The 25,390-nt window shown below is 43.6% G+C and overlaps 1 protein-coding gene across 3 annotated transcripts in view; it reads right to left on the reverse strand.

Moving 5' to 3' along the window:
* The window catches only part of ADCY8 (adenylate cyclase 8), a 364,716-nt gene that overhangs the window by 229,939 nt on the left and 109,387 nt on the right, over positions 1–25,390 (reverse strand). For all 3 annotated transcript variants that reach the window (XM_077271241.1, XM_077271242.1, XM_077271243.1), the window contains exon 3: positions 4,218–4,348. In XM_077271241.1, coding sequence (XP_077127356.1) covers positions 4,218–4,348 — 131 coding nt within the window. The remainder of the gene's footprint in view (positions 1–4,217; positions 4,349–25,390) is intronic.

The following is a 25,390-nucleotide window of genomic DNA, read 5'->3' on the forward strand; positions in this document are numbered from 1 at the left end:
AGTTGAGTATAATCACTTATTATTTTAGCCCCTCACTGGCACGCACACAATTCAGAAAAATGTTGTCTTGCTGACTGCCATTTTGCTGGATTTCCGCTAATTGAATCATGAAAATTTGGGATTTGTCACATCTAAAATTTTTGGAAAAAAATTTGATTGGATATGAATCGATTTTGTTTGGCTGGACACCAAATGTAGGTGGAACTTAGTCAAAGAGGTGGAGTTCAGCTTGGACACAAAGTGAATGCTTTCTGGTAAACTTAGTTTTTGTTGGCTTCTTTAGGTAACACTTTTGGGTTGGGTGGTCTGTAACCGAGGCTGGAGCTCTCCACCACAGCAGTCCCACAGCGTTTGGGTATTTAGGGGGAATCCATCATTGCATCACAGCAGGTCCTGAACCTTGGGGATAAGAGGGAGGTCCGACATGGACACCAGTAGAACATTAGTGGGTGACCAGGGGACTCCCTACAAGGGGACCAGTAAGTTGGATTAGCCATCTGTATTCCAATCAAAAAGCTATAATTAGTAGTAAGTGTAAAGTGTGGACCGTTTAAGAAACTAAAAAAAGCAAAAAAATTCTTACATCAAATAAAAAAAGAAAGAAAGAAAAACGTATAATTTTGTGTCATTAGAAATACTCCGTATTCCATTATATAGGAAATTTTGCAGCTTGAATTAACCTTTCCGCCTCATGTACAACCTAAGACCCTATAGTGGACTCCAATTTAATATACAGGCAGATGGAGGTGGTAAGGGCAACATTTGCTCCTGGGCCTTGGAACCTTCATGTCCTTACAAACTTGCCAACGGTCCTTGAGCAGGAATGGCGGAATTTTGCAAAAATTTGCCCAAATTGGGCAAATTGGAGTTTCAATGTCCTGAATTTGGTAAGTATGCCCCTCTTAGAAGTGAAGCGAGAGGGTCCTGGTACAAAGTTTGATTTGGGTATATGATAGTTCTACCTAGAACGTCAGCATATATGGCAGCACACTACATGCCCACCACTGCATGCAGCCTTGACGTCGAGCCCTTGTTGACTTAACGTAAGTGATAACATCAATTCATTTTCATCCTGAAGGGTTAATGAAATCTGCGACATTAATATGTAAAAATAGACTTGGGGTTTTTTTTTTTGCTTTTCTTTCCAGTAAGTGTACGAAGAAGACGACACAATCCTTCCCCATCTGTTTCGGCAGCAGCCAGGAGGACATAGAAATAAACTGTTTTTAAAAGGAGCGGATTTAACTGTAAAAGCAAGAAGATTATCTACAGCGGACGGTATATATAATACTGATAATGCAGCTTTTAGGAGCAATCCGTCCATACACAGAGCAGGATCCCGCCGAACATAGCGGCCCCGCTATGAACCTCAGACAAAGGCCGCGCTTACACCGGCAGCGGAGCGGAGTGCGGCGTTCAGCACTGACTATGAGCACCGGCGGCCTCAATCACCAAGCAAAGGGTAGATGTGAGCGGTTGTTCTAAGGGGAATGTGTCCGCACAGAATACCTAATGTTCTAATCAGGTTTTCATGTTGAATATATATATATATATATATATATATTTTTTTTTAATCTGCCTTACCTCAATTTAAATAAAAAAAAATGAAATCCTGCACTTTTTACCCTGGGCAATAAGCCTAATACTAGATCCAGACTCTCTGCTTTCTATATCGCACACCACTATTATAGTAGACAGGGTTACATTGACAAAATACCTCTCTACACAGTAGACAAAGGATCCAGCAGTCACAATAGGTGATATCACAGCTCACCTTCTCCTCCTGTAATGTGAATGATAACGCCTCTGTATATATATATACAGTAGATAACACAGGATCTACCATTCAGAATAGGTGATGTCACAGCTCACCTCCTCCTCCTCCTGTACAATGACTGATAACACCTCTATATACAGTAGATCCTCCATTCACAATAGATGACGTCACAGCTCACCTCCTCCTCCTGTACAATGGCTGATAACATCTCTATATACAGTAGATCCACCATTCACAATAGATGACGTCACAGCTCACCTCCTCTTCCTGTACAATGACTGATAACACCTCTATATACAGTAGATAACACAGGATCCACCATTCACAATAGGTGATGTCACAGCTCACCTCCTCCTCCTGTACAATGACTGATAACACCTCTGTATACAGTAGATAACACAGGATCCACCATTCACAATAGGTGATGCCACAGCTCACCTCCTCCTCCTCTACAATGACTGATAACACCTCTGTATACAGTAGATAACACAGGATCCACCATTCACAATAGGTGATGTCACAGCTCACCTCCTCCTCCTGTACAATGACTGATAACACCTCTATCTACAGTAGATAACACAGGACCCACCATTCACAATAGGTGATGTCACAGCTCACCTCCTCCTCCTGTACAATGACTGATAACACCTCTATATACAGTAGATAACACAGGATCCACCATTCACAATAGGTGATGTCACAGCTCACCTCCTCCTCCTGTACAATGACTGATAACACCTCTGTATACAGTAGATAACACAGGATCCACCATTCACAATAGGTGATGCCACAGCTCACCTCCTCCTCCTCTACAATGACTGATAACACCTCTGTATACAGTAGATAACACAGGATCCACCATTCACAATAGGTGATGTCACAGCTCACCTCCTCCTCCTGTACAATGACTGATAACACCTCTATCTACAGTAGATAACACAGGACCCACCATTCACAATAGGTGATATCACAGCTCACCTTCTCCTGTACAATGACTGATAACACCTCTATATACAGTAGATAACACAGGATCCACCATTCACAATAGATGATGTCACAGATCACCTCCACTAGTACAATGACTTGATATCTGCTGTATATAGAGGTGTTGTCAGTCATTGTACAGAAGGAGGAGGTGAGCTGTGACATCACCTATTGTGAATGGTGGATCCTGTGTTATCTAATGTATATAGAGGTGTTATCAGCCATTGTACAGGAGGAGGAGGTGAGCTGTGACAACACCTATTGTGAATGGTGGATCCTGTGCTATCTACTATATATAGAGGTGTTATCAGTCACTGTAAAAGAGGAGGTGAGCTGTGACATCACCTATTGTGAATGGTGGATCCTGTGTTATCTACTGTATATAGAGGTGTTATCAGTCATTGTACAGGAGGAGGAGGTGAGCTGTGGCATCACCTATTGTGAATGGTGGATCATGTGTTATCTGCTGTATATAGAGGTGTTAACACATGATCCACCATTCACAATAGGTGATGTCACAGCTCACCTCCTCCTCCTGTACAATGACTGATAACACCTCTATATACAGTAGATAACACAAAATTCACCATCCACAATAGGTGATGTCACAGCTCACCTCCTACTCCTGTACAATGACTGATAACACCTCTATATACAGTAGACAACTGTCATGGAAGTGTCAGAGGCTGCAGACCGTTGCACTGTATCTGTCTGCAGAAGGTCTCAGCAGTTTCCTTCACAGAGTTCTGCCTGATCTTTCTAACGCTAGGACCCAGTGCCCACCTCCCCCGCCTTTAATGGTCACACCTGGATCTAGGTGTTTATAACTTCCAACTTGCTGTTGGGAGTTGCAGGTGATATTTCTATTTGCATTTTCCTGTTGAGGCTTGGAGCTGTGGCAGTCGGATATCAGCCTCTTTGGAGTTTGGAGAACGTTGGTGTTTCTCTCTGAGTCTTCTCAAGCTAAGTGTTCCCCAGTAGTGGGGATTGACTAGTGCTCATCCTGTCCGTCCCTATGCAGGGCTTATCGTCAGGGTCATGCTAGGATTAGATATCCAGCTCGGCGATAGGTGCAGAACACTTCCTCCCCCTCCCTTCCCAATGATCTTTTCCCAGAGGGCACATTTAGAAGATACTTCTAAAAGAGTAAGTGAGGCGGAGAGCCCGTATACTGCTGACTCTCTCCATGTGGATGCCTGTACAGAACAGACGTGGGAGTCTAGTGTAAGGCTTAGTACCCAGAGTGAAAAGTGGAAGATTTCTCTTTTCTGTTCCACATTCCCATCCCATTACGATATAATAAATCACTGAAAAGTTTTGTGGCCATTGAAATCCAGCATAACTTATTTGTCAACACTTAAATTCCCAAAATCGAAACCCCTGCAATTATGCAATTCAGTCTGCAACATTGGTTATGCATAGCAAAGAAGAGACGTATCTTATGTGTTACTCTTACCTGACATTTTCATAGCGATGGATGTAAATCTTGTGAAACTGATGCTGCAGATGCTCATCCTCTACATTGGTCATGTCATTGATCATTTCAAGTACAACAAATCGAGGTAATACAGAGAGGACGAGCCGTTCCTGCAAAATCCCAAGAAGAAAGATAAGATCAGGATCAGGGATTATCAGGATCAGAGACGATCAGGATCAGAGACAATCAGGATGAGAACTGATAAGGATCAGAGACGATCAGGATGAGAGATGATAAGGATCAGAGACTATCAGCATCAGAGACGATCAGGATGAGAGATGATAAGAATCAGAGACGATTAGGATCAGAGACGATCAGGATGAGAGACGATCAGAATCAGAAACGATCAGGATAAGAGACAATCAGGATGAGAAATGATAAGGATCAGAGACGATCAGGATGAGAGATGATAAGGATCAGAGACTATCAGCATCAGAGACGATCAGGATGAGAGATGATAAGAATCAGAGACGATTAGGATCAGAGACGATCAGGATGAGAGACGATCAGAATCAGAGACGATCAGGATAAGAGACAATCAGGATGAGAAATGATAAGGATCAGAGACGATCAGGATGAGAGACGATCAGGATCAGAGATGATCAGGATCAGAGACTATCAGGATGAGAGATGATAAGGATCAGAGACGATCAGGATGAGAGACGATCAGGATGAGAGACGATCAGGATCAGAGATGATCAGGATCAGAGACTATCAGGATGAGAGATGATAAGAATCAGAGAAAATTAGGATCAGAGACGATCAGGATGAGAGACGATCAGAATCAGAGACGATCAGGATAAGAGACAATCAGGATGAGAAATGATAAGGATCAGAGACGATCAGGATGAGAGACGATCAGGATCAGAGACAATCAGGATCAGAGACGATCAGGATGAGAGATGATAAGGATCAGAGACTATCAGCATCAGAGACTATCAGGGTGAGAGATGATATGAATCAGAGATGATCAGGATCAGAGACGATCAGGAGTAGAGACAATCAGGAGGAGAGACAATCAGGAGGAGAGACGATCAGGATGAGAGACGATCAGGATCAGAGACGATCGGGATGAGAGACGATCAGGATGAGAGACGATCAGGATGAGAGACGATCAGGATGAGAAATGATCAGGATCTGACCTAATCAATATGCTTCCTATCCACATTCATATCATCCTGTTTTCTTCTATCATACCTACCATTGTTTCTTTGAAACAGTCATTGATATCAGGAAAAGGGAAAACATAAAATTAATACTGACTTTCTATGCAGATACCTAATCACCTGCCTGAATATGTAAATCTTTATTCCACCTTTTATTTGATTTTTATTTCAAGACGTTTAACTTGTCCATAAAACTGATTACGTAATGGTACAAAAGCTGAAAATCTTTGCGAACAAATATCACAGCACTACAAATTTCTAACGGCTTTCTGTGCAGCTTCCTGACCTTGAGGATGAATCTGCAGCTTGAATATGTGCATCTTTATTCCACTTATTATTTCTAGAAGTGTAACTTTTACATCCTACTGATTATACAACAGTACAACAACTGAGAATATTTGTGAACAAATATAAAAAAAACACTACAAATTTATAACGGCTTTCTGTGCAGCAGGCTGACCAGCTGGATCTTTTTTTTTATTAGCACCTTTTCCTCGGGTTAACTTTTCCAACCCATCGATTATCTAACAATACAATCATTGAGGATCATTGACAACAAATTTCACAGGACTACAAAATTATACTGGCTTTCCGTGCAGCTGCCTGACTGCATGTTTGAATATGTGAATCCTCATTCCACCTTTTCCTTGGTTATTATTTCTAGAAGCGTAACTTTCCATCCCGCTGATTATATACCACATTGAATCTGAACATACTGACTCCACGGACTGCTTGTGAAGCAATTTTAAAACCTTTCAAGTTGAATCGAAATGGGCCATTTTGGCATAATAGGCCATTCCGATAACAACCAGCAAATGCAATATTTAAATCTTTTTTGATGTATTATTTTCTGTTCACTGGAATGATTGAGATTGAAAATATTTGATGCCTGGTGAAAGCCCAGGAGGGGTGTTACTATGAAAAACAGAGTATTAGATGTTTTGTACTCTAATTTTAAGTCTTGGCTTCAGTTCTGTTAGTAAATTTGAACAATGAAGATGCAGATATTCGGCCGTTCATCCACCTTTACCTCCACCTTTACCTTCGCTCATATTTGATTGAGGACTCTTTTTTTGTCATTAGATCAATTCAATACTGCGGAAAACTTTGACAGGTTACAATTTACATCGAAACCTCTGAGTGGCCACATACGGCAGAAACAACTTCCGACAGAGTATCACAAAATCATGTGTACTTATTTTCTTTTTTTTAGAACTAGTCGTGTTTCGCCACATATCTTGGGAAGTCGAGTCAAGAGTTAAGGTAAAAAAGGGCATAGCTGTGTCTCCAAAAGTCAGTTTAGATGAATTTAAAGAGGTTGTCCACTTCGTTAACAATGATGACCTATCCTGAAGATAAGTCATCGAGGTCTCATCGGTGGAGGTGCGGCATCCCACAGTCCCGCCGATCAGCTGTTCTAGGTACCGTAGGTGGGCGTAACTGCTCCATCTACTGATAGTGGCCGCGGGCAGGTACTGCACTTCCGCCACCTAGTGATTAAAACGAAGACTCAACTACCATCAAATCTCATTTGCTTTCATGCAGTCATTGAAATAAAATGATTTAATATTACCTGTCTGCGGCCTCTACTAGGAGATGCTTCAGGATTTAAAGGGATTGTCCAAATTTAGGAAAACATGACTGCTTTCTTCCAAAAACAGCACCACACCTGTTCACAGGCAGTGCATGGTATTGCAGCTCAGCAAAATGGCACTGTTATACAAAAGAAGTTATATTTTTCTAGCATTTGAAAAGGAACCTGTTGGTACATTTTTAGATATGAAAGTAGTGTTATCATGGTATTGGGAGCTTCTTCCAAGCGTACTGATATGTCTCAAAATAGAAAGGTCTTCATATGGAGGTGAAAAGTAATAAAAAAAAGTTATTGCTCTAAAAAAAAAAAAACTAAAAGTGTAAAAATGAATATTGAGCCGGTTTGGAAGAGGTAAAGGTGGTGATAGTATTTACAATTTCCTCATATAGAGCAAAAATATGTCCTCAACTAATTTGCGCCCCAATTAATGTCTTTTTTTTTTTTTGGCCAGTACCTTGGAACAACCTAAAGCACTGGAATAACTCCTGGTCGTAAAGCTTTTATGTTCCACTTTTCTACAGGCGCGCAGCCATTCAATTAAAGGCATTGGAATGATCTTCTTTATGTTTCCTATGGGGGAAATGCATGACCCTTGATTGTCCAGCAGTAAATTACTAAAGTCAGTCGCATCCCATTTCTACTTTGCAATGGGAATAACGTCAGCAGGCTGGAAGGCGATGGCAGGATAATATGCTCCTGCGATGGCCATAAAAATCCACGGTTTCATTGCAGTTTCACATTCCAGCAGGAGGCCATTAAGTTGCCATACTGCGACATTACCCTTAATGCGTGATTCATTACCTTGCATTAAATGTTCAATAATAGTCGCTAAGGGCGCTGGTCTGAGATAAAACAAAAATGTGAAGAAGTCATTAATTTTTTTTTTTTCGTGAAAAGTTTTTTAACAATTTTATTGTTTAGAAGTCAAGTGCTCAAAAACGTAAACAGTTTGCCTAGAAAAAAAAAAGCAAAAATACCACGAGGCAAAAAGTCCTCCAGTGCCGGGTGGATAGAGGTGAAGGATATTAACTAGAATAAGACACATTTTGCTTTTATGTTTTTATAAGTGGAAGAATTTTTTATATTTTTGTTTGTTACCCTTTGTTCTGCAGGTTATTGGGCTCCATTCATTATTGCATTTGAGCCTTTTTTTGTGTTTTTTTGCCTGTTTTTAATTTTCACCTAATTTTTTTTTTGTTTGCACTTTTGTAAAGTTATTTTGTATGTGTTCACCTGTGTTTTTTTTTTTCTAAAGTTCATTGTATGCAGGGCTTGGGGATAAAAAAAATAGCTCAATTATTGAGCAAATGTACTCCATTTTCTTCTCACATTTTCTTCTAATGATTTTATGTATATCTGAAATTTTGGAGTTCATTTTGCTACATTTTAGCGGAATTTCTGATTGTTTTAGATAAAAAAAAGGTTAAAGGCAAAAGTAAAGAATATTCTTGATTTTGCATAACATTCATAAGCCAAGATCGCCATTTTAAAGAATTTATTAGAAAAATTAACTGGCAATGCAAAAATTATATTTAAGAGTATTTTGCTATACACCAACAAATGAATCTAAAGTATAAAAGAAGGGGGGAAATAGGTGTAAATACGGCACCAGCAACCCATAAAAAGCTCCGCTCCACTTCCTGTAGGAACATAGCTCCATCCCATTTCCTGTAGTGACATAGCTACGTCCCACTTCCGGTAGGGACATAGCTCCTCCCTACTTCCTATAGTGACATAGCTCCACCCCACTTCCTGTAGGGACATAGCACCAACCCATTTCCTGTAGTGACATAGCTTTGCCACACTTCCCATAGGGACATAGCGCCAACCCATTTCCTGTAGTGACATAGCTCCACCCCACTTCTTGTAGAGACATAGCTCCGCTCCACTTCTTGTAGGAACATAGCTCCATCCCATTTCCTGTAGTGACATAGCTACGCCCCACTTCCTGTAGGGATATAGCTCCACCCTCTTCCTGTAGTGACATAGCTCCTCCCCACTTCCTGTAGGGACACAGCTCCCACCCACTTCCTGCAGTGACACAGCTCTGCCCCACTTCCTGTAGAAACATAGCTACAACCCACTTAATGTAAGGACATAGATCTGTCCAACTTCCTGTAGGGACATAGCTCCACCCACTTCCTGTAGTGAAATATCTCCTCCCCTGTTGTGAATTCCATTCTTGGGCTCCATCCTGTGGTCATGAATGGTATTTTTGGGAGTTCTGCTCTTGGGCTCCCTCTGGTGGTTTCAAGTGGAACTTAGCAGCTGCTTTCACTAATCGGTGCCCTGGCCTTGTTATTTAACTGGGCTTTAGGCTGTAGTGGATGCCAGCTGTCAATGTTTCTTCCTGTGGATTCAGTCCATTCCTGGAAGTTCTCTGTTGGCCAGTCCATTTCAGCTTAAGATAAGTTCTGCTAGTTTTTGGGTGTTTCCCTGCTTATGACCTTCTGTTCAGTTTAAGTTATGTCTCTTTTGTCCAGCTTGTCATTATGAAGTATTCCGGCTAGTTGGAAGCTCTGGGGTCGCAGATTTGCTCCTCCACACCATGAGTCGGTGTGGAAGTTATTTTTTGTAAACTCTGCGTGGACTTTTAGTTTTTATACTGACCGCACAGTAGCCTTTTCTATCTCTGTCTATTTAGATAGTGTTGGCCTCCTTTGCTAAATCTAGTTTCATTTCTGAGTTTGTCATTTCCCTCTCCACTCACCGTCAATATTTGTGGGGGGGCTATCTTTCCTTTGGGGGTTTCTCTGAGGCGAGATAGTTTTCCGTTTCCATCTTCAGGGGTAGCTAGTTCTTAGGCTGTGAAGAGGCATCTAGGCAGAGATAGGTACGCTCCACGGCTATTTCTAGTGTTGGTGTTAGGAGTAGGGATTGCGGTCAGTAAAGCTACCACCTCCCCAGAGCTAGTACTTTATTTGTTTTACCCACCAGGTCATTTCAGTTCTGCTCCGTAATCACCAGGTCACAGTGATTACTGTCAGTGGAGCTGCCACCTCCGCTGAGCTTGTCCATGATTGGTTTTACCCACCAGGTCATCTCAGTACTGCTCCTTAACCACCAGGCCATAACAGTACAGCTGGCCCACAATGTGTTAAATGCATCTCAAAAGAGGGAAAAGAAAGTTCTGAGTCATTGTTTTTTTTTCTTGTTGCCTGTTTTGTCTTTTTTTTCCCCTTGATTTTTGGATGGTGCAGGAGCTTGGTGCTGATATGGAGGTTCAGGGTCTGTCTGCGCGTGTTGATCACCTCGCTGCAAGGGTACAGAGTATCCAAGACTTTGTTGTTCAAACTCCTGTTTCTGAGCCTAGAATTCCTATCCCTGATTTGTTTTCTGGGGATAGATCTAAGTTTTTGAACTTTAAAAATAATTGCAGATTGTTTTTTGCTCTGAGACCCCGTTCCTCTGGTGACCCCATTCAGCAGGTGAAGATTGTTATTTCTCTGCTGCGTGGCGACCCGCAGGACTGGGCATTCTCCCTTGAGCCAGGGAATCCTGCATTGCTCAATGTAGATTAATTCTTTCAAGCACTTGGACTGCTTTATGACGAACCTAATTCTGTGGATCAGGCAGAAAAAAATTTACTGGCTCTGTGTAAGGATCGGGAAGCAGTAGAAATATATTGTCAGAAATTTAGAAAGTGGTCTGTGCTTACTAAATGGAATGAGGATGCCCTGGCAGCTATTTTCAGAAAGGGTCTTTCTGAAGCCCTTAAAGATGTTATGGTGGGGTTTCCCATGCCTGCTGGTTTGAACGAATCAATATCTTTGGCCATTCAGATTGATTGGCGCCTACGTGAACGTAAGATGGTGCACCATATCGCGGTGTCCTCTGGGCAGAGTTCTGAGCCTATGCAATGTGATAGGATTTTGATGAGAGCAGAATGGCAGGAGTTCAGACGTCAGAATGGGCTGTGTTTTTACTGTGGTGACGCTACTCATGCTATCTCTGACTGCCTGAAGCGAACTAAGAGGGTTGCTAGGTCGGTTACCATCAGTACTGTACAGCCTAAATTTCTCTTGTCTATTACCCTGATTTGCTCATTGTCGTCCTTTTCTGTAATGGCATTTGTGGATTCTGGCGCTGCTCTGAACTTAATGGACCTAGAATCTGCCAAGCGCTGTGGTTTTTCCTTGGAGACTTTGCAGAGCCCTATTCCCTTGAGGGGGATTGATGCTACGCCATTGGCCAAGAATAAACCTCAGTACTGGTCACAGTTAGCCATGAACATGGCTCCAGCACATCAGGAAAATATTCGCTTTTTGGTGTTGCATAATTTGCATGATGTGGTTGTGCTGGGATTTCCATGGTTACAGGTACATAATCCAGTGCTGGATTGGAAATCTAGGTCTGTGACTAGTTGGGGTTGTCAGGGGATACATAGTGACATCTGTTATGATCCCAGTGGCTGAGGATCCGAACTCTGACCAGCTAAGTACTAAATCATAGACCAGATCTGGGAAGGTGGTAACTGGACTGACCGCATACCTGATCCTAACCACACACAACTATAGGTAGCCGTGGAACGTGCCTAAAATCCTAGACGTCTCTTCACGGCCTGAGAAACTGACTAATCCTAAAGAGAAATCAAGACCTCCCTTGCCTCAGAGAAATGATCATCAAAGATATAGAAAAGCCCCCCACAGATAATAACAGTGAGTTAAGGGGAAAGTACAAACACAGAGATGAATCAGATTCAGCAAAGGAGGCCCGCTAATATTAGATAGCAGAAAAATAGAAAGGGGTCTATGCGGTCAGTGAAAAACCCTCTAAAAATCCACTCAGAGCATGCACGAGCCCTCACACCAACTAACGGTGTGAGGGGAGCAAGTCTGAACCCCAGAGCTACCAGCAAGCAAAAAATCACATGTTAGCAAGCTGGAATAAACTCATCATGCAGAGAACAAATATTGATAACAGATGAGTAAAAAACTGAAAAGCAAACTTAGCTTGTCTTGGAAAGACTGAGACCAAACGTAGTCAGATGAAATCAGAATAGGTCTGAACACATTGACAGCCGGCAACAAATGAAGTTGCAGCTGAGCTAAATAGAAAACCTCCCTGGTGGATAACGAGACAGCTGATCCAGCCAACCCCGCAGGAAGATAAACACACCACCAGAGGGAGCCCAAGACAACACTCACACAATACCAGTTGTGACCACAAGAGGGAGCCTACTAACAGAGTTCACAACAGTACCCCCCCCTTGAGGAGGGGTCACCGAACCCTCATCAAAACCCCCAGGACGATCAGGATGAGCTACATGGAAGGCACGAACCAGATCAGCCGCATGAACATCAGAGGCGACAACCCAGGAATTATCTTCCTGACCATAGCCCTTCCACTTAACCAAATACTGAAGCCTCCGTCTTGAAATACGAGAATCCAAGATCTTCTCCACCACGTATTCCAATTCTCCCTCAACCAGCACCGGAGCAGGAGGCTCAACCGAAGGAACCACAGGCACCACATACCTCCGCAACAATGACCTATGGAACACATTATGAATGGCAAACGATACTGGGAGGTCCAAACGAAATGACACAGGGTTAATAACTTCCAAAATCTTATAAGGACCAATGAACCGAGGCTTGAACTTAGGAGAAGAAACCTTCATCGGGACAAAACGGGAAGACAACCACACTAAATCCCCAACACAAAGTCGGGGACCCACACAGCAACGGCGGTTGGCAAAGCGCTGAGCCTTCTCTTGTGACAACTTCAAGTTGTCCACCACATGGTTCCAAATCCGCTGCAACCTATCCACCACAGAATCCACCCCAGGGCAGTCAGAAGACTCCACCTGACCCGAGGAAAAACGAGGATGAAAACCAGAATTACAAAAAAAAGGTGAAACCAAAGTAGCAGAACTAGCCCGATTGTTAAGGGCAAACTCGGCCAATGGCAAAAAGGTCACCCAATCATCCTGATCAGCAGAAACAAAACATCTCAAATAGGTCTCCAAGGTCTGATTGGTTCGCTCAGTTTGGCCATTCGTCTGAGGATGGAAGGCTGACGAGAAAGACAAATCAATGCCCATCTTGGCACAAAAGGTCCGCCAAAACCTGGACACAAACTGGGATCCTCTGTCAGACACAATGTTTTCAGGAATCCCGTGCAAACGAACCACATTCTGAAAAAACAGCGGAACCAAATCAGAAGATGAAGGCAACTTAGGCAAGGGCACCAAATGGACCATTTTAGAGAAACGGTCACAAACAACCCAGATGACAGTCATTCTCTGAGAGACAGGAAGGTCCGAAATAAAATCCATGGAAATGTGCGTCCAAGGCCTCTTAGGAACGGGCAAGGGCAAAAGCAACCCACTGGCACGAGAACAGCAAGGCTTAGCCCGAGCACAAACCCCACAGGACTGCACAAAGGAACGCACATCCCGCGACAAAGAAGGCCACCAAAAGGACCTGGCCACCAACTCTCTGGTACCAAAAATTCCAGGATGACCTGCCAACACTGAGGAATGAACCTCGGAGATAACTCTACCGGTCCATCTATCTGGGACAAACAGTCTCCTTGGTGGGCACCGATCAGGTCTATCTGCCTGAAATTCCTGCAGCACACGTCGTAAATCTGGGGAAATAGCAGACACAATCACCCCCTCTTTGAGAATACCAGCCGGTTCAGAATCTGCAGGGGAGTCAGGCACAAAACTCCTAGAAAGTGCATCAGCCTTCACATTCTTCGAACCAGGCAGGTACGAAACCACAAAGTTGAAGCGAGAGAAAAACAACGACCAACGAGCCTGTCTAGGATTCAGTCGCTTGGCAGACTCAAGATAAATCAGATTCTTGTGATCAGTCAAGACCACCACACGATGCTTAGCTCCCTCAAGCCAATGTCTCCATTCCTCAAATGCCCACTTCATTGCCAACAACTGCCGATTACCGACATCATAATTCCGCTCGGCAGGCGAAAACTTTCTTGAAAAGAAAGCACATGGCCTCATCACAGAGCCATCGGAGCTTCTCTGCGACAAAACAGCTCCTGCTCCAATCTTCGAAGCATCCACCTCGACCTGGAAAGGAAGAGAGACATCTGGCTGACACAAGACTGGAGCTGAAGAAAACCGGCGCTTCAGCTCCTGAAAGGCCTCCACAGCCGCAGGAGACCAATTAGTCACATCAGAACCCTTCTTGGTCAAATCCGTCAAAGGCTTAACAACACCAGAAAAATTGGCGATGAAGCGACGGTAAAAATTAGCAAAACCCAAGAACTTCTGAAGACTCTTAACAGATGTAGGCTGAGTCCAGTCATGAATAGCCTTGACCTTATCTGGGTCCATCTCAATAGCAGAAGGAGAAAAAATGAAACCCAAAAAAGAAACCTTCTGGACTCCAAAAAGACATTTTGAGCCCTTCACAAATAAGGCATTAGCCCGTAGGACCTGAAATACCATCCTGACATGCTTCACATGAGACTCCCAATCATCAGAAAAGACCAAAATATCATCCAGATACACAATCATGAACTTATCCAGATATTCACGGAAGATGTCATGCATGAATAATTGAAAAACAGAAGGAGCATTAGAGAGTCCAAAAGACATCACCAAGTACTCAAAATGGCCTTCGGGCGTATTAAATGCTGTTTTCCATTCATCGCCCTGCTTGATACGCACAAGGTTATACGCACCACGAAGATCTATCTTGGTGAACCAACTAGAACCCCTAATCCGGGCAAACAAATCAGACAACAACGGCAAGGGATACTGAAATTTGACCGTGATTTTATTTAGAAGGCGATAATCAATACAAGGTCTCAGCGAACCATCCTTCTTAGCCACAAAAAAGAACCCCGCACCAAGAGGAGAAGAGGACGGGCGAATAAGTCCCTTCTCAAGAGACTCCTTTATATAACTCCGCATAGCAGCATGTTCTGGCACAGACAAATTAAAAAGTTGTCCCTTAGGGAATTTACTACCAGGAATCAAATTTATAGCACAATCACAATCCCTATGAGGAGGTAGGGAACTGAGTTTGGGCTCATCAAATACATCCTGGTAGTCAGACAAAAACGCAGGGACTTCAGAAGGCGTGGAAGAAGCAACTGACACCAAAGAAGCATCATCATGAATACCCTGGCAACCCCAACTTAACACAGACATTGTTTTCCAATCCAGTACTGGATTATGAGTCTGTAACCATGGCAGACCCAAAACTACAACATCATGCAAATTATGCAACACAAGAAAGCGAATTACCTCCTGATGCACAGGAGTCATGCACATGGTCACCTGAGTCCAGTACTGAGGTTTATTCTTGGCCAATGGTGTAGAATCAATTCCCCTCAGTGGAATAGGGAATTTTAATGGCTCCAAGACAAAACCACAGCGCTTGGCAAATGACAAATCCATAAGACTCAGGGCAGCACCCGAGTCTACAAAAGCCATAACCGGGTAAGAAGACAGGGAACAAATCAAGGTAACAGACAAAATGAACTTAGACTGTAAAGTACCGATGGTGACAGATTTATCGATCTTTTTTGTGCGTTTAGAGCATGCTGAGATAACATGAGTAGAGTCACCACAGTAAAAACACAACCCGTTTTGACGTCTATAATTTTGCCGTTCATTTCTGGTCAGAATTCTATCACATTGCATAGACTCAGGTCTCTGCTCAGAAAGCACCGCCAAATGGTGCGCTGGTTTGCGCCCCCGCAAATGCCGATCAATCTGAACGGCCAAAGTCATGGAATCATTCAGACTAACAGGCGTGGGGAACCCCACCATGACATCTTTAATGGCTTCAGAAAGACCTTTTCTGAAATTTGCAGCCAGAGCACACTCATTCCATTGAGTAAGCACCGACCACTTCCGAAATTTCTGACAATACACCTCTACTTCATCTTTACCCTGAGAGAGAGCCAACAAAGCCTTTTCTGCCTGGCTCTCAAGATTAGGTTCCTCATAGAGCAATCCAAAGGCCAGAAAAAACGCATCCACATTCAGCAATGCAGGATCTCCTGGCGCCAATGCGAAGGCCCAATCCTGAGGGTCGCCACGCAAGAAGGTAATAACAATTTTAACTTGCTGAACGGAATCACCCGAGGAACGAGGTGTTAAAGAGAGAAACAACTTACAATTGTTCTTAAAATTCAGAAACTTAGATCTATCTCCAGAAAATAACTCAGGAATAGGTATTTTCGGCTCTGACCTAGGACTGTGAACAACAAAATCTTGAATATTTTGTACCCTTGTAGCAAGATGATCAACACTAGAAATCAAGCTTTGAATATCCATGTCTGCAGCTGAACTCTAAGCCACACAAAGATTAAGGGGAGGAGAGAAGCTAGACAAGCAAGACACACTGCAGCAGAGGAGGAAAAAAAAACAAAAAAAACTCCAGGCTTCTCTTTATCCCGCTTCTGCAATGCATTAACAACTGGCCGGCTGTACTGTTATGATCCCAGTGGCTGAGGATCCGAACTCTGACCAGCTAAGTACTAAATCATAGACCAGCTCTGGGAAGGTGGTAACTGGACTGACCGCATACCTGATCCTAACCACACACAACTATAGGTAGCCGTGGAACGTGCCTAAAATCCTAGACGTCTCTTCACGGCCTGAGAAACTGACTAATCCTAAAGAGAAATCAAGACCTCCCTTGCCTCAGAGAAATGATCCCCAAAGATATAGAAAAGCCCCCCCACAGATAATAATGGTGAGTTAAGGGGAAAGTACAAACACAGAGATGAATCAGATTCAGCAAAGGAGGCCCGCTAATACTAGATAGCAGAAAAATAGAAAGGAGTCTATGCGGTCAGTGAAAAACCCTCTAAAAATCCACTCAGAGCATGCGCGAGCCCTCACACCAACTAACGGTGTGAGGGGAGCATGTCTGAACCCCAGAGCTACCAGCAAGCAAAAAAATCACATGTTAGCAAGCTGGAATAAACTCATCATGCAGAGAACAAATATTGATAACAGATGAGTAAAAAAACTGAAAAGCAAACTTAGCTTGTCTTGGAAAGACTGAGACCAAACGTAGTCAGATGAAATCAGAATAGGTCTGAACACATTGACAGCCAGCAACAAATGAAGTTGCAGCTGAGCTAAATAGGAAACCTCCCTGGTGGATAACGAGACAGCTGATCCAGCCAACCCCGCAGGAAGATAAACACACCACCAGAGGGAGCCCAAGACAACACTCACACAATACCAGTTGTGACCACAAGAGGGAGCCTACTAACAGAGTTCACAACAGACATCCCCCTGATGTCAATTTCCTCGTCCCCTTCTTCTGAACTTCCTGGGTTTTTGTCGGATTTCCAGGATATATTTGAGGAGCCTAAATCCAGTCCTCTGCCTCCTCATAGGGACTGTGATTGCGCTATTAATTTGATTCCTGGCTGTAAGTTCCCTAAGGGTCGACTTTTCAATCTGTCTGTGCCAGAGCATGCCGCTATGCGGAGTTATGTAAAGGAGTCCTTGGAGAAGGGGCACATTTGCCCGTCTTCGTCACCGTTGGGAGCGGGGTTCTTTTTTGTTGCCAAGAAGGATGGCTCCTTGAGGCCCTGTATAGATTATCGCCTTCTCAATAAGATCACGGTCAAATTCCAGTACCCTTTGCCTTTGCTCTCTGATTTGTTTGCTCGGATTAAAGGGGCTAGCTGGTTTACCAAGATTGACCTTCGAGGGGCGTATAATCTTGTTTGCATCAAACAGGGTGATGAATGGAAAACAGCATTTAATACGCCCGAAGGCCGTTTTGAATATCTTTTGATGCCTTTCGGGCTCTCTAATGCTCCATCTGTGTTTCAGTCCTTTATGCATGATATTTTCCGGGAGTATCTGTATAAATTCATGATTGTATATTTGGATGATATTTTTTTTTTTTCTGATGATTGGGAGTCTCATGTGAAGCAGGTTAGGATGGTATTTCAGATTCTCCGTGCTAATACACTGTTTGTGAAGGGGTCTAAGTGCCTTTTTGGAGTTCAGAAGGTTTCTTTTCTGGGGTTCATTTTTTCTCCCTCGGCTATTGAAATGGACCCTGTTAAGGTCCAGGCTATTTTTGATTGTACTCAACCCACATCTGTGAAGAGCCTTCAGAAATTTTTGGGCTTTGCTAATTTTTATCGCCGCTTCATTGCTAATTTTTCTACTGTGGTTAAACCTCTGACCGATTTGACCAAGAAAGGTGCTGATGTGGTGAATTGGTCCTCTGCGGCTGTGGAGGCCTTTCAGGAGCTTAAGCGTCGTTTTACTTCTGCCCCTGTGTTGCGTCAGCCAGATGTTTCTCTCCCTTTTCAGGTTGAGGTTGACGCTTCTGAGATTGGGGCAGGAGCTGTTCTGTCTCAGAGAAGTTCTGATGGCTCTGTGTTGAAACCGTGTGCTTTCTTCTCCAGAAAGTTTTCGCCTGCTGAGCGTAATTATGATGTCGGCAATCGGGAGTTGTTGGCTATGAAGTGGGCATTTGAGGAGCGGCGACATTGGCTTGAGGGAGCTAAGCATCGTGTTGTGGTCTTGACCGATCATAAGAATCTGATTTACCTTGAGTCTGCCAAGCGGTTGAATCCTAGAAAGGCTCGGTGGTCTTTGTTTTTCTCCCGTTTTGATTTTGTGGTCTCGTATCTTCCGGGATCTAAGAATGTGAAGGCTGATGCCCTGTCTAGGAGTTTTTTGCCTGATTCTCCTGGAGTCCGTGAGCCGGCTGGTATTCTCAAGGAGGGGGTGATTCTTTCTGCTATCTCCCCTGATTTGCAGCGGGTGCTTCAGGAGTTTCAGGCTGATAGACCCGACCGCTGTCCTGTGGGGAAATTGTTTGTTCCTGACAGATGGACTAGTAAGGTGATTTCTGAGATTCATTGTTCGGTGTTGGCCGGTCATCCTGGGATCTTTTGTTCCAGAGATTTGGTTGCCAGGTCCTTTTGGTGGCCTTCTTTGCATTGGGATGTGCGTTCCTTCGTGCAGTCCTGTAGGACCTGTGCCCGGGCTAAACCCTGCTGTTCTCGTGCTAGTGGGTTGCTTTTGCCTATTCCTGAGAGGCCCTGGACGCATATTTCCATGGATTTTATTTCTGATCTTCCTGTTTCTCAGAAGATGTCTGTCATCTGGGTGGTTTGTGACCGGTTTTCTAAAATGGTCCACTTGGTACCTTTACCTAAGTTGCCTTCCTCCTCTGATTTGGTTCCTTTGTTTTTCCAGCATGTGGTTCGTTTGCATGGTATTCCGGAGAATATTGTGTCTGACAGAGGTACCCAGTTTGTTTCTAGGTTTTGGCGGTCCTTTTGTGTTAGAATGGGCATTAATTTGTCTTTTTCTTTGGCATTTCACTCTCAGACAAATGGACAGACGGAGCGAACCAATCAGACCTTGGAAACCTATTTGAGATGCTTTGTGTCTGCTAATCAGGATGATTGGGTTACCTTCTTGCCATTGGCCGAGTTTGCCCTTAATAACCGGGCTAGTTCGGCTACTTTGGTTTCGCCTTTTTTTTGTAACTTCGGTTTTCATCCTCGTTTTTCTTCAGGGCAGGTTGAGCCTTCGGACTGTCCTGGGGTAGATTCTGTGGTGGATAGGTTGCAGCAGATTTGGACTCATGTGGTGGACAATTTAACATTGTCTCAGGAAAAGGCTCAACGTTTTGCTAACCGCCGTTGGTGCGTTGGTCCCCGGCTTCGGGTTGGGGATTTGGTCTGGTTGTCTTCTCGTCATGTTCCTATGAAGGTCTCTTCCCCTAAGTTCAAGCCTCGTTTTATTGGTCCTTATAGGATTTCGGAAATTATCAATCCGGTGTCTTTTCGTTTGGCCCTTCCAGCTTCTTTTTCCATTCATAATGTGTTTCATAGATCTTTGTTGCGCAGATATGTGGTACCCATGGTTCCCTCTGTTGATCCTCCTGCTCCGGTGTTGGTGGAGGGGGAGCTGGAATATGTGGTGGAGAAGATTTTGGATTCTCGTCTTTCAAGGCGGAAACTTCAGTATCTGGTCAAGTGGAAGGGTTATGGCCAGGAGGATAACTCTTGGGTTTTTGACTCCGATGTCCATGCTGCCGATTTGGTACGTGCTTTTCATTTGGCTTGTCCTGATCGGCCTGGGGGCTCTGGTGAGGGTTCGGTGACCCCTCCTCAAGGGGGGGGGTACTGTTGTGAATTCCGTTCTTGGGCTCCATCCTGTGGTCATGAATGGTCTTTTTGGGAGTTCTGCTCTTGGGCTCCCTCTGGTGGTTTCAAGTGGAACTTAGCAGCTGCTTTCACTAATCGGTGCCCTGGCCTTGTTATTTAACTGGGCTTTAGGCTGTAGTGGATGCCAGCTGTCAATGTTTCTTCCTGTGGATTCAGTCCTTTCCTGGAAGTTCTCTGTTGGCCAGTCCATTTCAGCTTAAGATAAGTTCTGCTAGTTTTTGGGTGTTTCCCTGCTTATGACCTTCTGTTCAGTTTAAGTTATGTCTCTTTTGTCCAGCTTGTCATTATGAAGTATTCCGGCTAGTTGGAAGCTCTGGGGTCACAGATTTGCTCCTCCACACCGTGAGTCGGTGGGGAGGTTATTTTTGTAAACTCTGCGTGGACTTTTAGTTTTTATACTGACCGCACAGTAGCCTTTTCTATCTCTGTCTATTTAGATAGTGTTGGCCTCCTTTGCTAAATCTAGTTTCATTTCTGAGTTTGTCATTTCCCTCTCCACTCACCGTCAATATTTGTGTGGGGGGGGTATCTTTCCATTGGGGGTTTCTCTGAGGCGAGATAGTTTTCCGTTTCCATCTTCAGGGGTAGCTAGTTCTTAGGCTGTGAAGAGGCGTCTAGGCAGAGATAGGTACGCTCCACGGCTATTTCTAGTGTTGGTGTTAGGAGTAGGGATTGCGATCAGTAAAGCTACCACCTCCCCAGAGCTAGTACTTTATTTGTTTTACCCACCAGGTCATTTCAGTTCTGCTCCGTAATCACCAGGTCATAACAGTGATTACTGTCAGTGGAGCTGCCACCTCCGCTGAGCTTGTCCATGATTGGTTTTACCCACCAGGTCATCTCAGTACTGCTCCGTAACCACCAGGCCATAACACTCCCCACTTCCTGTAGGGACATAGCTACACCCATTTCCTGCAGTGACACAGCTCTGCCCCACTTCCTGTAGAGATACAAAGTCTCATCCTTCTGAAAATCCATCTCGGCATCTTTGCTGCTAGATACAGATTACTCTTGGCAACAGGCGGTGGATGGCAAATTACCCAGAAGCGAGACACCAGGTGGCCATCACTTTGGAGTCATTTTTCAGGGATAAGACACCATAATTATCAAATAAAGTGATTTTTAGATTGTATTTTTATCAAAATAACTATCAAATGAGATCAAGTTGTGAGAAAGTTCAGGGGCCTTAAGGTTTATAAAAGAGAGCAAGATTTCCCTGGAAGATCAGCCTGACTAAAGAACTGAGGCGAGCTTCCAGGGCTGCAGAGCGGAGATGGAAAAGATCCCACTCCAACGAGCACTTTATCGCATTCAAACAGTCCCTCACTACTTTCAAGACCACACTCGCCACAGCTAAACAAACCTACTTCTCATCTCTCATATCCTCCCTGTCTCACAACCCTAAACAGTTATTCAACACCTTCAACGCTCTCCTCCGTCCCCCAGCACCTCCTCCCTTCCCACTCATCTCAGCTGAAGACTTTGCCTCATTTTTCAAGCAGAAGATTGAGAACATCAGAGACAGTTTTAGTCGACAACCCCCAGAGCCCTTCCTCCCAACTACCCAGCCCTCCACCTCCAAAACCAACTTCTCCACCTTTACAGAAGATCAACTCTCTACTCTACTCTCAATATCGCATCTCACCACCTGTACACTTGACCTGATCTCTTCCCACTTCATCCCAAACTTTGCCATAGTCTTCATCCCAACCCTAACCCATCTCTTCAACCTATCACTAACAACTGGTGTTTTCCCCTCAAGCTTTAAACAAGCCTCAATCACACCTATCCTGAAAAAGCCCACTCTTGACCCATCCTCTGTATCTAGCTATCGCCCTATATCACTTCTCCCCTATGCCTCAAAACTACTGGAACAACACGTCCCTCTTGAACTGTCCTCCCATCTATCTTCCTGCTCCCTCTTCGACCACTTACAATCAGGCTTCCGGTCACACCACTCCACTGAAACTGCCCTAACTAAGGTCGCCAATGACCTATTAACCGCCAAGAGCAAGCGACACTACTCTATCCTCCTCCTCCTGGACTTGTCCTCTGCCTTTGACACAGTGGACCATTCCCTATTACTACAGACCCTCTCATCCCTTGGCATCACAGACTTGGCCCTATCCTGGATCTCGTCATACCTAACTGACCGAACATTCAGCGTCTCCCATTCACACACCACCTCCTCACCTCGCCCCCTATCTGTCAGAGTCCCGCAAGGTTCAGTTCTAGGGCCCCTGCTCTGCTCCATTTACACTTTTGGCCTGGGACAGCTCATAGAATCTCATGGTTTTCAGTATCCTCTATGCTGATGACACACAGATCTACATCTCTGGACAAGATATCACCTCCCTACTAACCAGAATCCCTCAATGTCTATCTGCTATTTCATCCTTCTTCTCTGCTAGATTTCTAAAACTTAACATGGACAAAACATGCGACCCCCCCAACGAACCTATCCATTACAGTAAACGGCTGCCCACTCTCCCCAGTACCACAAGCTCGCTGTCTCGGGGTAATCCTTGACGCTGATCTCTCCTTCAAACCACATATCCAAGCCCTTTCCACTTCCTGCCGCCTTCAACTCAAAAATATTTCACGGATTTGTACATTCCTAAATCAAGAATCTGCAAAGACCCTAGTCCATGCCCTCATCATCTCCCGCCTTGACTACTGCAACCTCCTGCTCTGTGGCCTCCCCTCTAACACTCTCGCATCCCTCCAATCTATTCTAAACTCAGCTGCCCGACTAACCCACCTGTCCCCCGCTATTCCTCGGCCTCTCCTCTCTGTCAATCCCTTCACTGGCTCCCCATTACCCAGAGACTCCAGTACAAAAGCCTAACCATGACGTACAAAGCCATCCACAATCTGTCTCCTCCATACATCTGTGACCTCGTCTCCCGGTACTTACCTGCACGCAACCTCCGATCACAAGTTCCCCTTCTCTACTCTCTTCTTATCCCCTCTTCCCACAATCGTATACAAGATTTCTCTCGCACATCACCCCTACTCTGGAACTCTCTACCACAACACATCAGACTCTCGCCTACCATCGAAACCTTCAAAAAGAACCTGAAGACCCACCTCTTCCAGCAAGCCTACAACCTGCAGTAACCACCGATCCACCAAACCGCTGCACGACCAGCTCTATCCTCACCTACTGTATCCTCACCCATCCCTTGTAGATTGTGAGCCTTCACGGGCAGGGTCCTCCCTCCTCCTGTACCAGTTGTGACCTGTATTGTTTAAGATTATTGTACTTGTTTTTATTATGTATACCCCTCCTCACATGTAAAGCGCCATGGAATAAATGGCGCTATAATAATAAAAATTCCAAAATCAGTGTATATATATATATATATATATATATATATATATATATATATATATATATATATATATAAATATATTGTATTTTTGCTGTCGGGACTTTGCCGGCGGTGATACTGTCTGAGAATGCAGTGAAGGTCACCTCGACCACCGCGCGTCTCCATCAAACAGGGACTATGTGACATGACAGATGCTCTGGCGATTGGCACCTGCAACCAGAATGCCCAGTGCGCTACCAGTCATTTCCACAGATCTCACCCACGGCTGAGCGCAGAACTCCTGGGAAAATGTGATTGAAACGGACACTCTCCTCTCATCCAGTTTAATTTTGGCTGCATTCCTGCGTGCGTTCTATAAATGCCATCACCATGGCAATCCCAGGAGACCGGTCGCCATAGAAACACCTGTAATCTGACTGGGGGCTTACAGGGGCACACAACAATCTCTCGTTGGCACGCAGGTTTTCAAAATATATTGCATGTAAAATACAAAAGCGAAAAAAAGTATTGCCGATATATGACCGCAGACTTGGCAGAAGTGCCGTTTCTATGGATACGACTCCCCCCCCCCAAATCTGTGACATAGCATTAATTACAGGAAGCAAGTACTGGCCATAAAGCCCGGGAGACAAAAAATGTAGGGCCCCCCACGCAGTTATCACATCAATAAAACGGAATCACAGAGTAATAAAAAGTTTTCAAACTTTCTAAAAAACTTTGGCCCTAAGTCATCATGTGCAATTTTTTAAAGTCATTTTTCTTTTATTTAGCCTTGTGGCATTCATTATAATTTTTTTGCACAAAATTCTTCAAACTGGCGCAAACAGTTCTTCAATTTTGCGCAAAATAAAAAAAAAGTTTTTTTGCCTTTAAACTTTTTGGCAACTTTTTAGCGCAAAAAAAAAAAGTCCTACGTTTTCAAAAATGTTACAAAATTTGCTCCAAAACGACTGGTGTGCATAAACTCACTCTGGGGAGGAGGGGGCTAGAGTGCATCTGTGTAAGATGTTTTGCAACTTTTTAAAAAGCTGCAAATGATGAATCAGATGAAAAAACCCTGTCCACATGAGCAAAGAAAAAAAATCAGATGAATACATGTAAAATAGACTGCAATGTAATGTGTAAAAAATAGGAGCAAATTAACAGAATGATTAAGTGCAAATGAAAAACAGGCGAAAAACACCAAAAACTAGACGATAACAAAGACAGAAATGCAACAATCAATAGGATACTTTGTGTATCACTTCTTTGTGATTTTCAAGATCTCTGCATGATGTAATAGTTCACGAGATAGTAAACCTTATTTATCATCAATATAAATCAGAACAGACTGCTCTGCTACACATTATATGCAGAGACATTCATCGAAAATAGTGTATACCAAGCAGTACATATTTTATAAAGTAGTATTACAGTAGTTATATTCTTGTACATAGGAGCAGTATTATAGTAGTTATATTCTTGTACATAGGAGCAGTATTATAGTAGTTATATTCTTGTACATAGGAGCAGTATTATAGTAGTTATATTCTTGTACATAGGGGAAGTATTATAGTAGTTATATTCTTGTACATAAGGGCAGTATTATAGTTATATTTTTGTACATAGGGGCAGTATTATAGTAGTTATATTCTTGTACATAGGGGCAGTATTATAGTAGTTATATTCTTGTACATAGGGGCAGTATTATAGTAGTTATATTCTTGTACATAGGGGCAGTATTATAGTAGTTATATTCTTGTATATAGGGGAAGTATTATAGCAGTTATATTCTTGCACATAGGGGCAGTATTATAGTAGTTATATTCTTGTATATAGGGGCAGTATTATAGTACCGTAGTTAAATTCTTGTACATAGGAGCAGTATTATAGTAGTTATATTCTTGTACATAGGAGGCAGTATTATAGTAG

Source organism: Ranitomeya variabilis, chromosome 6 (assembly GCF_051348905.1).
Source record: "Ranitomeya variabilis isolate aRanVar5 chromosome 6, aRanVar5.hap1, whole genome shotgun sequence".
In the NCBI taxonomy this organism is placed as follows: domain Eukaryota; kingdom Metazoa; phylum Chordata; class Amphibia; order Anura; family Dendrobatidae; genus Ranitomeya; species Ranitomeya variabilis.